This window comes from Ovis canadensis, chromosome 3, assembly GCF_042477335.2.
Source record: "Ovis canadensis isolate MfBH-ARS-UI-01 breed Bighorn chromosome 3, ARS-UI_OviCan_v2, whole genome shotgun sequence".
Taxonomy (NCBI): domain Eukaryota; kingdom Metazoa; phylum Chordata; class Mammalia; order Artiodactyla; family Bovidae; genus Ovis; species Ovis canadensis.
This window is the reverse complement of record NC_091247.1, coordinates 10,191,305-10,207,500: the sequence shown is the minus strand read 5'-3', so window position 1 is coordinate 10,207,500 and position 16,196 is coordinate 10,191,305. Positions and strand designations below refer to the sequence as shown.

The 16,196-nt window shown below is 34.7% G+C and overlaps 1 protein-coding gene across 3 annotated transcripts in view; it reads left to right on the top strand.

Moving 5' to 3' along the window:
• Positions 1–16,196, top strand: part of PBX3 (PBX homeobox 3) — a 224,512-nt gene that overhangs the window by 164,113 nt on the left and 44,203 nt on the right. For all 3 annotated transcript variants that reach the window (XM_069582424.1, XM_069582426.1, XM_069582425.1), the window contains exon 3: positions 4,765–5,006. In XM_069582424.1, coding sequence (XP_069438525.1) covers positions 4,765–5,006 — 242 coding nt within the window. The remainder of the gene's footprint in view (positions 1–4,764; positions 5,007–16,196) is intronic.

Genomic DNA, 16,196 nt, shown 5'->3' with positions numbered 1-16,196 from the left:
ATGGGCATGGGGCTGTGGGCTGTGATAGACAACTAGATCATCTGACACTTCCTCATAATGTCTTAAAAATTAGTTGTCTTTATAGTTGCATCTATTGATATCTACAAAATATTATGATTCTTCTCTTTCATTACAGGTTTCAACTTTAGACCTAAGAAGGAGAGTGTGAAATTCAGGTGCAAATGTTATTCCAGACCTTTCTTTAGGAGATGCTGATACAGTTCCATAGGCTTTTTTGTTGTCGTCGTTAATGTTGATGTCTCTTAGCTAGTCAGACCTCATACAAGGGTCTGCCTTCCCTGGACTTGGGCTTGGCTATTACTTAGCCCTATCTCTAGTCCACCTGCTTTTTGTCTGAGAGCTCTGACCTTCCTCCTCACCCCCATACTGCACCTAGTTTAGATAATGGAGCCTTGAGGGATTGTTTTTCAGTATCTTTCTTTACTTTGTTTCCAAATTATATTTCAGTTTTCACAACCAAAAAGTAATTGTTTCAAATGAGATTTTATAACTTCAGGGCTTGTGACCTTCATTTCATTTCCAGATCTTCTGTTTCATACTTAAAACTGCTTCTTACTTAAGGATTTCAGGTGGAAAATTATTTTACCTTTTTATGTTCGGGAAGAAAAGTGGCAATACGTCTATATTAATTTCTCTTCTTTATCTGCAATTAGGTTATGTTTCTCACACTGTGGCTAACTTGATTCTAAAATGAAGAAAGCATTTTAAACAGAAACGGAAAATAAAGTTGGTATTTTCTTTAATCATCTTTGTAACTTCAGACCACAGTCCTGCTTCTTTCTTTTAAACTGTCATTGGTTTCAAAGCAGTCAAGAACTCAGGGCCTGCTAAAAATATCTAATCTGGCTTTGTTTTACACAGTACTCTTGCTAAAACATTTTCCTCTGAGCTAAGACTGTGGCGTGGTAGTTGAATGAATCAAGAACAAGTCCATCTGAGGACAAAATTACACAGATTTCATGGGCCTAAGCTTATGAATAATTTGGGATCTACTTTTACAATATGCTTATTGGGGGAGGGGTGGTTATAATCAAACAACTTAAGTTTCCATAATAGATTGTTGTTTCTCAGCAAGTCTGAAAATATACTCTTCACAAAATAAAAATGATCTGATAATTTTATCATTACTATGGATAGTGTATGTCTTCTTTGTGGAAATATTGTCAAGTTAGATCTTAGTTATGCTTAATTCACGTGCATGTGTAGAACACATTTGAAGTGGCCGTGGTCTGAAGCTATTCTCAGTCCTGGGTGAACGGAGGTTAGTTATGGTCTAGCAGGCTTGGTCCCTGAAGTGATGGAGCCTCAGAGCTTAGTTGGTGCCCTGTGTTCTTACCTCATCCTTTTAGGTCAAGCCTTCATTGTGTTACAGTGTTGTTCTGTTAGAGAGGCTACTACTGTGCAATCCAGCCACCACTGATTTCTAATCTGCTTATTTATAATTCAAAAGCTCGCCTATATATTAATGAACCCTTAATGAGCTGTTGAAAATGCCTGAATTACAGTCAGATTATTAAACTCAAACAGCCCCGTAATCATACCATTTGAGTGGGCTTTAGGTACTTCTCACATCTGCAGCTTAGTATTGTGAAGGGTATGCGTTTATTCGGAGAAAGCTTTGTAATAATTTTGACCCGTAATTTATTTATTGCCCTCCGAATGCAGTCGTCTATGCAGATGCTCTCTCCCATTATCTGTGGGGCAGGTGCACAGCATGTTGAAAGACAGCTAATTAGGATTTGCTGAAAGATATGCAAAAACCATGGGCTTATAACAAAGCCAAGTTCATTGTTAAACAATGTTTTACTTTGTTTGTATGATTTGTCTAAATCTTAGAAATACTGAAATGAATATTATGGTTCTAAGTAGATTCCAAATGGGGTTGTTGTTTTAACTTTATAATGCTATGATAACCAAGGAGTCCAGATGTAAAAGTTTTATAAACCTCTGAAAACCACTGTCCCTGTGTATGTTTTGGATTAAAGACAACACGGATCAATTTTTAAATTATTGTTTTCCCAAGTTTCACTGTGAAGATATCAAGATCTTTTGATCATCACAGTGTTTGATTCATCGGCTCTTGCAAATTTAGATTTTTTATGATGTTTATAGGTGTGTCGGGGAATGGGTGTTATGATTGGAAGCCATCATATCAGAAGGTGTGACTTTGGCAGGTTGGTAAGCTAAGTAACAGTGAGGGAGGTAGGATGAGAAATAAAATAGTAATTTGAACATAAAGTAAGAAAATGAATAGAAATATTCAAATTAAAAATAATTTTGGAAACTGTATTATTGCTATTTAAAAATTTGTAATCATGACTTTGATTAATAGAGAAAAAATCCATTCACTTTTCCAACTGTAGTTACAAAAATGATTTCAGTGTTGATAAATAGCCTCAATATTGCCATACTGTGAAGTGCTCTAGTACTTTTGATCCAAAGGAGTATGAACTTTGTGTTGATTTACTTATGATTTTAGAAGAGTTATTATTCATTGCAAGGGGAGAATGTTATGATAGCTGAAAGTACATACTTATTTTTATATGTGTCTACTGTTACTGAGTGTAAGGGTTGCTTCCTATTGGTATGGTGGTTTTATATATATATTAGGTATGTATATATAAGTGCCATACATAGGTGATTACTTTCTGTCCTTTGCATTTCTTCCTGACACATTTCCTTCTTCTATCTCCCATATAGTCTATTTCCTTGTGTATTAGTCATTGAGCATCTTCTCTTGTTTGCTATACTGTTCAGGGGAGTGTAATAGCTTGAGTCTGTATGTTGATTTACTATTAAAGAGCCTCACCAATATCCATGGTGTATAACTACAGGGGGAAAACTAGAAACCTGGAAGAACCTTAAAGGTAGATTAAAATCCACATTTCCAGGAGAAACATCAGTAGCTATAAATATAAAAAGGAAATATATGAGCAAAATTTAATTTAAAAAGAAGAAACTTAAGGAACTCCCAAACAAATGGTATAAAAATGAAACAGAGCCCAAAATAAGAGGTTACTCAGTGAGTCCTTACTTCATGCCAAATGCACAAAACACTTGGCATGTGAAACTATAAGAATTCTAGGCCATGAAATTTTAACATATAACAAAGTGAAGGGAAGAAAATCAAAGATGCTAAATTAGAAATATTAATGTAGCCAATATTTAGCAGTTTCTCTTAGATCTAAAAGAAATAGCAAATACCTGTTAGTCTATCCTTAATTATCAGCAATGTGTCGATACTGATTTTTATCTTATTTAAGAGAATTATCTAACTTTTTGGTTTCCTAAATGAATTTATAGTCTTAGTACATTGTAGTTTTCAACCCTTATTTATTTACCTCAGAACAGGCAACAGATATAATTTTAAATTATTGTCAGTTAGTTTTATTACCCAGTTGAAATTATTCTGAAGTATATTTTTAAATGAAAGTGACAGCTTTAAAGTGTTTTGAGGGAGGAAATTAAAGTTGTGCATTTGAGTTAAGACAACCAAGGGCTCAGTCATGCTGTGGGTATAATTCAGGGCATCTAGGAATGAAATCTGTTCTTAAAGAGAATTGATGGTGGTTTTAGGTTAGCATATAAAATCGCAGAGCTGGTGCTCAGTTGAGTACTTGGCAGCTTATAGATGTTACTGTCATGTAAGTTACACTAGACACAGAGTGTGCACCACTGTGGATAAACAACAACAGGCACAGACGCAAAAGACAGAATCCAAATGCAGACATGCAAGATGCCAACTTCCATTCCCTCCTTCCCCAAGATGCTTTGTAACTAGTGTGGGCATCCTGCTTTTAAACAGATTTACAGAGGTTAATTGGGCTGGGATATTTTAGATTATGTTACACATTAATGAAAATGCTGATTTTGAGCTGTCATGACTCCAGTGCTTTTTATACTGTGATAATTATTTTAAAACTTCTGTCTTCTGTGTTGTTGAAAACGTCTTGGCAGAAAGCCTATGTGACCTGATTAAACCTATGAATTGTCAGCTGTGATCTATAATACTCAGATGAGGTTGCTGACTGGGCATCACTTAGGAAGTTCTTGATTTAAAAGCAAAATTAGATTGAGACTACTGTGCCCAGCACTGCATTGCCATGTTGATGGTATATTTTTAATCCCGTATTTAGTGTCCTGGTTTGATGGCGATTGCTTAACAAATTCATTTAATAATATATGTTTTAAAAGCATAGCTAATTACCTCATAATGTATGTATTTCTTTTCTGTCCCTGAAATTAAATGATGGAAAAGCCCATCTAATCCTGTTTATTTTCTAATTTTTGAATATAGCTTGTGAATATATTATGGGATTTTAAATTCTGTCCTTCCAACAGTATGGAGAAACAGAATAACTGCCTTTTGATGGGTTTGTTTCGTATCCTTGGAATTATTTTTTTCTTTGTAAAAATCTTGAAAATTTTACCCCCTTCCCATTTTTGCTTAAATCATCTAAACCTGGGAAGATTGGGTGTTAGAATATTCTGAGAAGCCAGGGTTACCTTTTTCCAAGGATCTAATCAGAATATATTGAGAGAGAGTGATATTAGACATTTCATAGAAATAAGAATTTTCATACTTACTGGTACTTACTGATAAAATGCAAACAATGAAATTCTCAGCATGAATTGTAGTGCACTGATGTTGTTTGATCATTTACTCAAATAAATAAAATACTCACACTATTTGTCCTGTTTCTCGCTTCTTCTCTCTCTGTCTCTCTCTCTCTTTCCTTGAAGGTCTCAGCATCAGAGGAGCCCAGGAGGAGGACCCTCCCGATCCCCAGCTAATGAGACTGGACAATATGCTTTTGGCAGAAGGGGTTTCAGGTCCTGAGAAAGGTGGGGGATCGGCGGCAGCAGCTGCAGCCGCGGCAGCCTCTGGAGGTTCTTCAGATAACTCTATTGAACACTCAGATTACAGAGCCAAATTGACCCAGATCAGACAAATCTATCACACAGAACTGGAGAAATATGAACAGGTCAGCAGCCGCCACTCTCATAGTCCTGCACAAACCCTCTATCGCTCTTCTAATAGACCGCGCTAACTAATTCTGAGGGCTGCGAGGAGTAGGTGTTAATAGAAAGAGCAAAATAAATAAGGTCAATCAGAAATCCAAGTGAACTGTTGAATTCATGATATGAAGTCCCATTGAGATTTTAGAGGTGACGCTAAGCCTATTTTATCCCATCTACTTGCTTTAGTTTTACTCATTCCCCACATTACATGCCCTTACGGCCACACCTGCAGCCATCCTTCCCCTGTAATCTCACTGCTTGGTGCTCCTCAAAGCTCTGGATCATTAACATTTATGCACTGGCCTTGTTCATAGCTATTATAACAAATTTTAAGGGGAAACCTTGCCTAGCGAGCTCTGCCTGCTATGCCGTGAGCTCCAGAATCCTCCTAGGAGTTAATTCTTAAGGATTATGCCCAACTGAGGGGAGGGAGCTAACTTAACAAAGTAAGCAGGTTCTGGCCTTTCTCTCTGAGGAGACCTCCCAAGATAATTATAGGTTTCCTGGGGCAGAGAACACAAGGCATTGTGTGCTAAATTCCTGATTAGAAAGAAAGTATGGATTAAAAAAGCTGTTCTCAGCAATTTACTGCATTGAATCTAAGATATGTTTGATTTTAAGCTGTATCATTGTGTATGGTACCACCACCAAGAAAAAGTTAATTGCCCCATTGAAGTATAACATGCCATTGATAGTAAAATGCTTCCCAGAGATGCAAAAATATGGGGTAGTCTTAGATTCAGTGAAATAAGGTAAAATGTTGGTGGTTCATTTAAAATATATTTTAGTTGTTCATTAAAGGCTAAAAACCTGCTTAGTTTGAGGAATTCTCACTGAAAGGTAATTTTAAAAAATTACTATGGAAATGTTTAAGTGTACTTTTAATAAAGAGAATATTAAGCTGAATCCTATGAAACTGTCAGGTTTTTAGGTCATAAATAGTTGTATATCGGTTATAGAGTTCACCCTAAAATAAGAAACCTCCTAGATACCCATCAATCCAGATGAATAGTAAAAATCAATGTCAATCTAATTTTGTTTATCTCCCCTCGCCCCCCTCTTTTTTGGGAGGGGGTATTTTAAAATAAGTCCTAGACGTCATATCGTTTCATCCATAGATACTTCACTATGTAGTCAGGCGTTTATTAAAGTTCAAAGACCTTAGTGTTAGTTTTAATATTGATTTTTCTTCTAAGTTCCCTGTGTAGTTTTAGTTGTATATGGTATTTTTTTTCATTGCCTTCTCTAATATTCTGGATATGGTATTAATAAGCAAATGCTGGATTCTGTCCCAGAGGTGAGTGTGTTTTGAGGAATGGTAGAAAGATTTATGTAGCTTTATGTTAATATGCAATATAAATTAACATTATAAGATGTCTTTTTTTCTGAATAGGCTTTCTGGGATCTCATACTGTATCTCTAGTCTCATTTGCAGGAATAATTTTTCGTGGAAGATGTGCAAATGAGAATTTTGGAAAAATAGCCTGTGTATGTATATTAAAAAATTGAGTTTTTTGATTTGACATATGAATAATTGAGAGTAAACAGAGTAAGTCATGGTTGAAAAGGTTGCCCTGAGCATTAACAGTAGAAAACAGCTCTAATTTGTAGGATAACCCTAATTGCATAACTTTATGTTAAATACATCTGTACATACTTACCAAATAAATACTAGTCACTTTGCATGGAAAGATCTGTAGAATTAGGGGTCAATTGGCCAGTACTTATAGCTGAGGAATTAAGGTGGTTCCTTACTGTCTTCTGCCGTATTCCTTCACACCAGCCACCTTATTTTCTCCCTTTAGCCCTGTTGGAAGTTGGGTGAAACTGGCATCAGTCATTGTCATCAAGGTTTTTGTTTTTGTTTTTTAAAAACACACATGTACACACAAAATCTTCATATACTAATCTACTGTTTGTATTTTTGTTTTAAACATCAGACTGGGAAATAATGAATTTTAAAATTTAATCATGAATCTTATTTCTAGATAGGTTCAATAGCCTATTTCCTGTCTCATTTTTAACACAAGAAATAATGGATATATGAAATCTATGCAGTATTATGGACAAATAAGACGACTGACTGATTCAACAGAAATTTAGTTTACAAATTTTCTCTAGTAAGTTCTGAATTGGTTTAGAGATAACATTAGCATTTAGTTCTCTTGAGTGGTCTTTGGGGCTGGTTTTTATTGCTCTCCTGTTTGTGGTTCCTAAGTTTGTTAGGATCAGTGAGTTGACCTCTAAGATATAAGATAGTCTTTTCTTTTCAAACTTTTGGGATACGGGGACATTATCTGAGATAGAACTTTCAAGGATCTAGTTTGGAGTTATTAGAAGAGCTGTGAAGAACTAAATGAGATGAAGGCATCAGTTTAGATGAAGGCATGATATTTCTAAAATAGATGATTGTATTATAGTTTCCATTTTACAGATGAGAAAATGAAACTCAAGTAATTTGTCTGGTGTCACACATCTAGTTAGTGTCAGAATTGGGTTTTGAAATCAGTTTCTGACAATATGCCTTCCTTTCCCATTGAATTATGCTGCTACTTGTGTATATAAAAGAACAAAACTCAACAGAGTAGATTTTAAAGATCTTATTGGCTTTGTTCAATGATTCATGAGTCGGTCAGCATCTCATCTAGCAAATAGAAGGAGCTATACAAAATGAAAGGTGCCTGTAGGCAGACAGGAACTCGACAAGGAAGTTAGACTACCAAGGAAAGAATTGGTTGTGGCAAGTTCAGCTTTCTTTAAGGCATGGTAGGTTTCTATCAGGCAGATGACTTCACTCATGCTGACCCAGTAATTCCAGATTGGTTCAAGATTACATTCCTAGGAGAGGCTGAACTGTAATTACGTAGTCTTGGCTGGGTGGCTTGGAGCATAGCATAAGTGACTCCATTTTGGGTCTCTTGTTTTTAACAATTAGGATTTGTAAATAATTCAGATACATCCCAGTTTTTCTTAGATTTGCTCACGTTGGATTACATTTGGGATGGAATCAGAGTAGAGATGGGCAAAACCCAACTTTTAATCCCTTTACATTTAATTACAGTGAATCCCTTAACTATTAAAATCCCTTAGAAATTATGTTTTTCCTCCTAAAATTACATGAACATGGGTACTTGAGTGACAGAAACCTTATTAGTAAGTAGGAAGAACATATATGTTAAGGCAGAGGCTTTGTCAGAAAATGGTGAGTCTTTTGCTAAAAGAAATAAACTGCATTGGAATCTCAGAGCTATTTACTCTACTGTGTTTTGCAATGAAGCTGTAATGAAAATGTATCTGAAGCCTGTTTAGATTTAGATTGCCATAAAATTAACAAACACTACCACTGCAGTAAATTAAAGTACCTTATAAACACAGCCGCATTTACAAAGCTAAGCAGACTAGAGCTACAGTTAGAGCAAAATTAAATCCAAGCTGCAAGGCTCAGCTTTATGTGTATGTTTTAGGAATGGTACTGTGTTTAAAATCCTGTCCTTTTTTTTTTACCTCCAGGAAATGTCCTTTGATCATATATTTATATTATATAGGCTCAGATGTAATGATTTTTAGTGATAATGATCTAAATTCACTTATAAATGCTCTTGAAATATTAGACATAGAATATATATTAGAGTAAGTTTCTTCAATATTACTACCCCCTAAAAGGAAAACCAAACTTATTTTACTTTTCTCTTGTTGATCCTGACACCCAAGAGGAATATGATAATTTTTCAAAGCTTGCAGAGATTGGGTTGTAATACTTTTCATCTTGGGTGCACTGCCTTCCACTTAGCTGGGAGAAAAACCTGGTTGCCTCTTTGTCTTCTTGTTGATTCGCTACAAGTTTGTTTATATTTTTTAAAGAGGGGAAAAACATATTTCTTATTTTGTGTGTACAAGATCCCCATATATTTATAAGACTCAAAGACAGCCAGGCAATGGAGGTTTATATGCCCTCCCAAGCTATGGGATGGGATTAGCTACAAGTTTTGGAAAATGTTTTTACTCTACCTTTCAAATATGCTCTTATGATTAAAGGTCCAAGTGTTAGAATGGGTGAATTCCTAATGAACTTGAGCCAAGTATCCTGGGAAGCCTGCTGTTAAGAATTGAAAGCCTTCTTGATCCTTCTACCTCTCTACCAAAGGGAAATGGATACCATTGGTTTTTGCAAATGAAATTTAACTTCGAGATTTGTTCTGGGATAAAAAGGAAAAGATATATATCATGCCCTGTACAGTTCTCCCACTTTGCTTGTACCAGAAGAAATGCTTGTACACAAGCAATTCACTTCATAATTTACAGTTGCTATAATAGAGATGACATATTGAAAGCTATCTACCATAATTATATTGAAATACATTTTTGCTGAAGGCAAAAGTGTTGTAAGGGTCTCAACCCTCCCTAAGCATCTTGGAAACCTGCTGTCTGAGTTCACAGATGTCTTTTGAATTTACCTCAAATCAGGTAAAACATTGGAGCTGAGCAGGTACACTCAATGTGCTCAACACCAATTAGGTACTGTTTGGCTAATAGAGGACTCCCAGACTACAGGGGATTGTGGGGGAATGGAGAATGAATGTGCAGCCTAAACCAGTGTAAAAGCATGGCTTTGTGCTTTTGGAGGCTCTCAGCAACATTGTATGTTTATATTTGATGGCAAGATCTTTGCTCGTAAAGGATTTTTTTGAAACAGGTTTTGAAATGCTGATGTTATTACATGCGAGATTGTGTAATCCACAAACTCCTAATCTCATTTTGCTGTTTGTTCTTAATAGCAAAAATATATAGCAGGAAAGACAAAAGGATACTACCTGATGTAAACTTCATATTTCAGTTTCCCAAGCGACCCTTTGTCATTCATTGCTCCAAGAGAAGGGTTTTACTGCTCTGTCAGCTTTCAAACTGGATTTTTTCCTTGGCTGGAAGGAGTGTTTGAGTGTTCCTTTTTTTCCCTTAAGTTTCTAGTCTGTTGACTCTATGTATCAAATGTATCTTTGACCACAATCTTGATTGATGAAATGAATTGTTTTATATTTGGATACTCTCTTTTTTTTTTCCCATTTTTTGGGAAGCAGTGTTTGTATTTATTTGAGCAATGGGAAGGCAGACTATGTTAGGTAATCAGAGTAGGAACTTGCAGAATGATATGCAAAAAAATATGAATTTCATAAAATTACCATTTCCATTATCAATAATAACTGCCATTATTAAGCATTAATTATGTTCCAGGTTCTGCAATTAACTTAACATGTATTTTAAGTATAATCCTTACAAACCCTCATGAGACAGGTCCACAAAGCATGAGTATAAAGATGTGTTGAGGTATGAAAGAATCTTAAAAAAGAGTGGATGTATGTATATGTATAACTGATTCACTTTGCTGTATAGCAGAAACTGACACAACATTGTAAACCAACTATTGTTGTTTACTCACTAAGTTGTGTCCGATTTTTTTTGCTCCAATTGAAAGAAGAACCATAGATATTTCATCTTTGCAACTATTTCGTAGGCATATTGATCTCATTCTGGTTGGCTTAAATAAAAGATATCTTTGAATGTTGACTTTTATTTGGAAACAAGAAGAATTCATTGATTTTATAAGCATTACATAAATACAAAATCTATAATATTTGACTAGAGTTACTTGCAAGGTTATAAAGGTATCTAGAAAATGGATGCATGCAAATTTTGGAGTCATAAACTTTTAATAGAGATTTATTCTTTCTTTGAAGAGTGACTTTTTAGAATAGGGAGTATTATGATCTGTTTGCAGTCAGCGTGTCTAGATGTTTATAAAAGGCAAATTCAGTTTTTAGATCTGATCATGAACCATTTTAATACTTCCACTAAAATAGATGCTTGCTCACCGTCTGATTTTACATTTTTCTCTTCAGTGATGGGACCTTACAGGCAAGAAAGGGGTTGAATCTTGAATTCACCATCAAAAAAACCACCATGATAAAACAAACAAAACCCCGAAAACTAATTTTGCCTGTAAACCAAATATATATGGATATGGAAGAGATAGTTTTACTATCTCCTATTATATTTAACAAATATACTTAATATTATTAACAGCATTATGAAAAATCCAGATGTTTCAAATCCTCAATTATATTACTTAGTCTGAATTTTTAAAGAGAAAGGAACAAATGGCAAGGAGAAAGGCTATTATAAGAATTAATTGAAAATGTTTTTTACGGACTCCCCTGGTGGTCCAGTGGCTAAGACTCTGATCTCTCAATGCTGGGGCCCTGGCTTTGATCCCTGGTTGGGGAACTAGATCCCACATGCCACAACTAAGACCCTGTGCAGCCAAATAAATAAATTTTTAAAAAAAAGAAAATATTTTTTATCAGATGAAGCCTTCCAGTTTATGTTGATTTAAGTATGTTATTGCAATGCCTGTTTTAAACAAAACATATATTTTGTCTCATAGTAAACAAAAATGCATCCAAGATAATTTTCAACAGCTGGATTAAAAGGAAAAAGAGGTTTCTGCCATTACTTGTAAGTTAGAAAATTCAAGGAATCAAAATTCACTTCCTAAATCTCCTATTTAACCAAAGTGTTTCTATATTTGTATGTGGACATTGACTAGAAAATTCTTAACAGACAATTTCACTTGGAAAAGTAAGAAGGCAATGAAAAAAGTTTCCGATGTCTATTTTAATGATACAGTCTTGTAGGTATGACAGAGGATATGATAAATGTTTAAAGTGAGCATCTTATGTTATAAACAGTATTGATGCTAGTTTGTGGTTTGGTGGCCCTTCAAAACAACTCTGCAATCATTTGATCATTCTTACTGCACTCTCTTGTTTAAGAAACTGTATACCTTTTAAGGAAGAAGAGATGAGGCAGTACTGTGCTCTGCTCTGCAACTGGTACAGATGATGCTGTAAATGAGGCTGTAATTTACTTTCAGTGGTAAAAAGGAAAAAAAATCACTTTGCCTAAAGTGTATGCATCTTTCTTAAGGGTGTACCCAGATTTTAATTATCTAAATGTAAATACTTAACGAATTTTACTTAGAGTAATGAGCTAAAGTGCACACTACATAAATGAGATGTTCTAATTAATCATGTATGAACTACTGGTTTAAAGAAAAGCTATGTGAATTCTGTGAATGTTGGGCTATTGCCAAATTGCTAATCAGCATTTGCATTCATAGATGACTTCACTTAATAAGTTGTGAGACATTCAGCAAATGTTTTAGGAAATTATGAGTTTTTAGATGCAGAAACTTTTTGCTTTTAACCCTTGTTTATAATACAACCCTGTGGCTGCCTTTTAGAAACCATAGGCAGACATTCATTCTGAGAGAGATTAAAATACAGCCAGAGAAAAACTGAGAGTCAGAGAAGAACTGAAGGAAAAAAAAAAACAACTCAGGTATCACTCACACAGGAGATTTGAAGGATCTATCAAGACATACACTCTGTCATAGACATACGTTGCCATATGTGTGAACCAGATATGTAGGAATTAGCATTGTTACCTGTGCAGATTAGAAATATCCTGGTACAGCAGTTCTCAAAGTTTTTGGTTTTAGAACTTGAATTCTTAAAAATTATTGGAGATCTCCTAAGAGCTTTTGTTCAGTGGATTATATCTATCAATGTATTATAATAGAAATTAAAACTGAGAACAAATTAAAGTATGTATTAATGTAAAAATCAGTAATGAATCATTATCTGTTTAATATAATATATTTTTAAATTTGCATTTAAAATAAAAAACACCTCAACATTTAGAAGAATGTCATTGCTTTTACATTTTTGCAAAACTTTGTCATGTTGGGTTTAATAGAAGTCACCTGGATTCTTAAATGTGTTTCTGTGGTCAGTGTCCTTTCCTGTGGTTGAAGTATATGAAGAACACCTGTCTTCACACAAATATGTTATTGGAAAAGGGAGGGGTGTATTGATAGCCTTTTAAAATACTTATGGATATTATTCTCTTGTATTATACCAAAACTTGACAAGTTGTAGTATCCTAAATATTAGCTATCATGAGTCTGAAATCATACCAACTTTTTGTACTCAGTTCCTTTAAAATCTATTGGTCTAGTGCACACTTTGAATGGATCTTTTACTTATGCATATTTTTGTAACATCATGCATCGATCATTTGAAAAATAATGGTTCACTGAGTTATGTATATCTTCCAATGTTAACACCTTATATAACATCAAAATGTCATATTTATTAATATCAATACCAAATTAATCAGAAAGTCTGCTAGGAAACTATAAAGCTCAAGGTAGTAGATGCAGGTTTTCCAGAATTTCACCATTGGCACAACTACTGTCAGCTATTTTCTTTGATGTGACAAGCTTGCTTGGTTCATTTTTGAGAAAATATCTACCAAATACCCAAATCAGAAAAATTATAATAATTTGTCGATTTTACTTTCAAATAAAAATGGTATTCCATGAAATAGACGACATCAACTCACAACTTAAACAATCACATGAGAGCTTTTTCTCAAGACACCCATCCTTGATGAGCAGTTGAAGTCCTTTTGGTACGCTTTCCATTTTATCACACAGAATGTTGAAGATGTAGTCAAAGACTGAGATGTAATAAAATGAATACTTTCTCTTGCTTTATCAAGACATTCCTAAGTGAAACTGCCTTCTGTGGTTGTGGTTGTGTTTGGGGGGGTTATGTGAATGTATGGTAGTAAAGAATGAGAAGGAACGTCAAAGATTACTTAGTATACTATTTCCCAGAGAATTTTTCTTAGTATGTTGGCCCACAAGGTGCTGTAGAGCTGTGCTGTCCAGTATGGTTGCCACTAGTCATAAAAAGCTGTTGAGTCCTTGAAATCTAGCTCCTCTGAAATGAGATGTGCTTTTGTAAATGTAAAATATATACTGAGTTTCAAAGTGTGTGAAAAAAAAGGAATGGAACATATCTCATTAGCAGTTTTTTAAAGATACTATTATGTGTTGAAATGTTAATATTTTTCATATATTGGGTTAAATAAAATATGTTGTTAAAATTGGGCTTTCCTGGTGGCTCAGTGGTGAAAAATCTGCCTGCAATGCAGGAGACCAGGGTTCGATCCCTGGGTTGGGAAGATTCCCCTGGAGAAGGAAATGACAACCCCATCCAGTATTCTTGCCTGAGAAATCCCCTGAATAGAGGAGTCTGGCGGGGTACAATCCATGGGGTTGCGAAAGAGTTGGACATGACTAAGCGACTAAACTACCACCACATTGTTAAAATTAATTGCACCTGATTTTTTTATTTTTCAGTGTGGCTATTAGAAAAATTATAATTTCATATGTGAAAAATAAAACACATTTAGAAAATAGTCAATGCAATAGCAAAAACATTAAATGACCAAAAAATTCTTTTTTCATATGTGGCTCACAATATTCTATTAGACAGCACTGCTCCAGATAAAAGAGGTTTTGTGACCAAATTTATTTGGTCAAAGTTGGATACACCATTCTCCCTTGAAGATTTATGATGATGTATGTTGGCATATTGAAAGTACTGAAGAATCCTGCCCCTTCCCCACAAATTTTAAATTATGGTTAACTCCCCATTTCCCAAACATACTGTATTAACATTTTCTAGAACTAACTTATAAAAGTCTATATCCAAATTTGCTGATTTCAATTTGCTATTCTAGTTTTCTTTTCTTCATTTTACTAATAAGAAAACTGAGGACTGGAGTTTATCAAATTATATAATTTTAGATTATATGAACATCTCTTTTGAGAAAGTACCAAAAAAAAATTATATGTATATTTCTTGGCAGGATGACCACTTATTTTCAGCTTGGCACAAGATAGTCTATGTTGATAATATAGTGGGGAAAATCTTAAATTTACTTCTCTTTACTATGGTTTCCTTAAAGATGGAAAGAACTTCCACTTTTAAACCTACAAAGTTCCTTAATATTTTACTGTCCCATAACCCCAGACAATAATTTTTAGCCTTTTAAAATTGTAGACTGGCTAAGAATCTGAAATGAGAAGGAAAACCCCACAGGTTGTCCCCTCAGGAAAGACAAATGTGCATACAACTTAAATAAGATTTGAAGGAGTGTCCTGGACACTCTAGACCTCTCCATGGACTGCAGGTTAAAAATTCGTCCATTATAAAGATTCGTCAGGGATAATGTATTTATAGATATTAATCAACATTACTCTTGAATTGTAATACAAAACCCCACCAATCCATAGGTGGCTATTGAATGCCTACCATGAGTGCTGTGCAAATCCATACTCTGAAGAATCCCAGAATCACCACTTTAAAGGAACTTTAAATTTCTTAAAACTTATACATACTTAAAACATAAAAACTTTAACTGGTAAGCAAGACTCATTTTACCTCACCTTAGAAATATTTATATAAAAGCTCCACTTAAAGTAACCGAAACAGCATCCTTAAAAGTTAGTTCTCTCATGAGCAGTTAGAAAAACCATCCTGTTCTATATGTTCAGGATGCCTGTAGGGAAATTATGTTATTAATTATCATATAATGTTATATCTTCAAAATATGTCTTGCCATGACCAACGATTGTTCTGTTTAACCTGCTAAGCATCCATGCAATAAGATGCAGAATCTCCTGTCTTTAAAAAATATATATATCAGAAGGTATCGTTTTTATGCAGAGATATGGACAGATGCTTTATTCACCAAGGTGATACTGGATATCTGTGTAGACCCAGTTACGTGGTTTTGTAGATCTAAAGAATACAGGTGAGCTGAAAGAGACAGGGACAGGATTTTTAACTAAAATGTTTGAGACCCACATCTGATCCTTATTTTCCTGCTGCCCTTTCCCTAAAGAGTTGAGCTGTTTTATCCCTCTTTCAGAAATGGTGTAGATCCACAAATAAGGCCCACGCCACAGCTGTGTTATACTAGGACGCTGGCATGGCATCCAAGGCCCTTTATCTGCTAGTGCAAATCTGAACTCCCTCTTCTGTACCCTCTTCTCTGTCCCTCTGAACTAGCTTCATACCATTATTTCCAGGGTTTTTTTTTTTTTCTTTCTTGTGCCTTTAATTCCTCTTGATTTCCACCTTTATTCCACTTTTCAAAAATCTCACCCATTCTTTAAAGCCCTGATTTCGCTTTTTGCCATGAAGTGATCTTTGTTTCCCAATGAGAATACTTACTCTTTG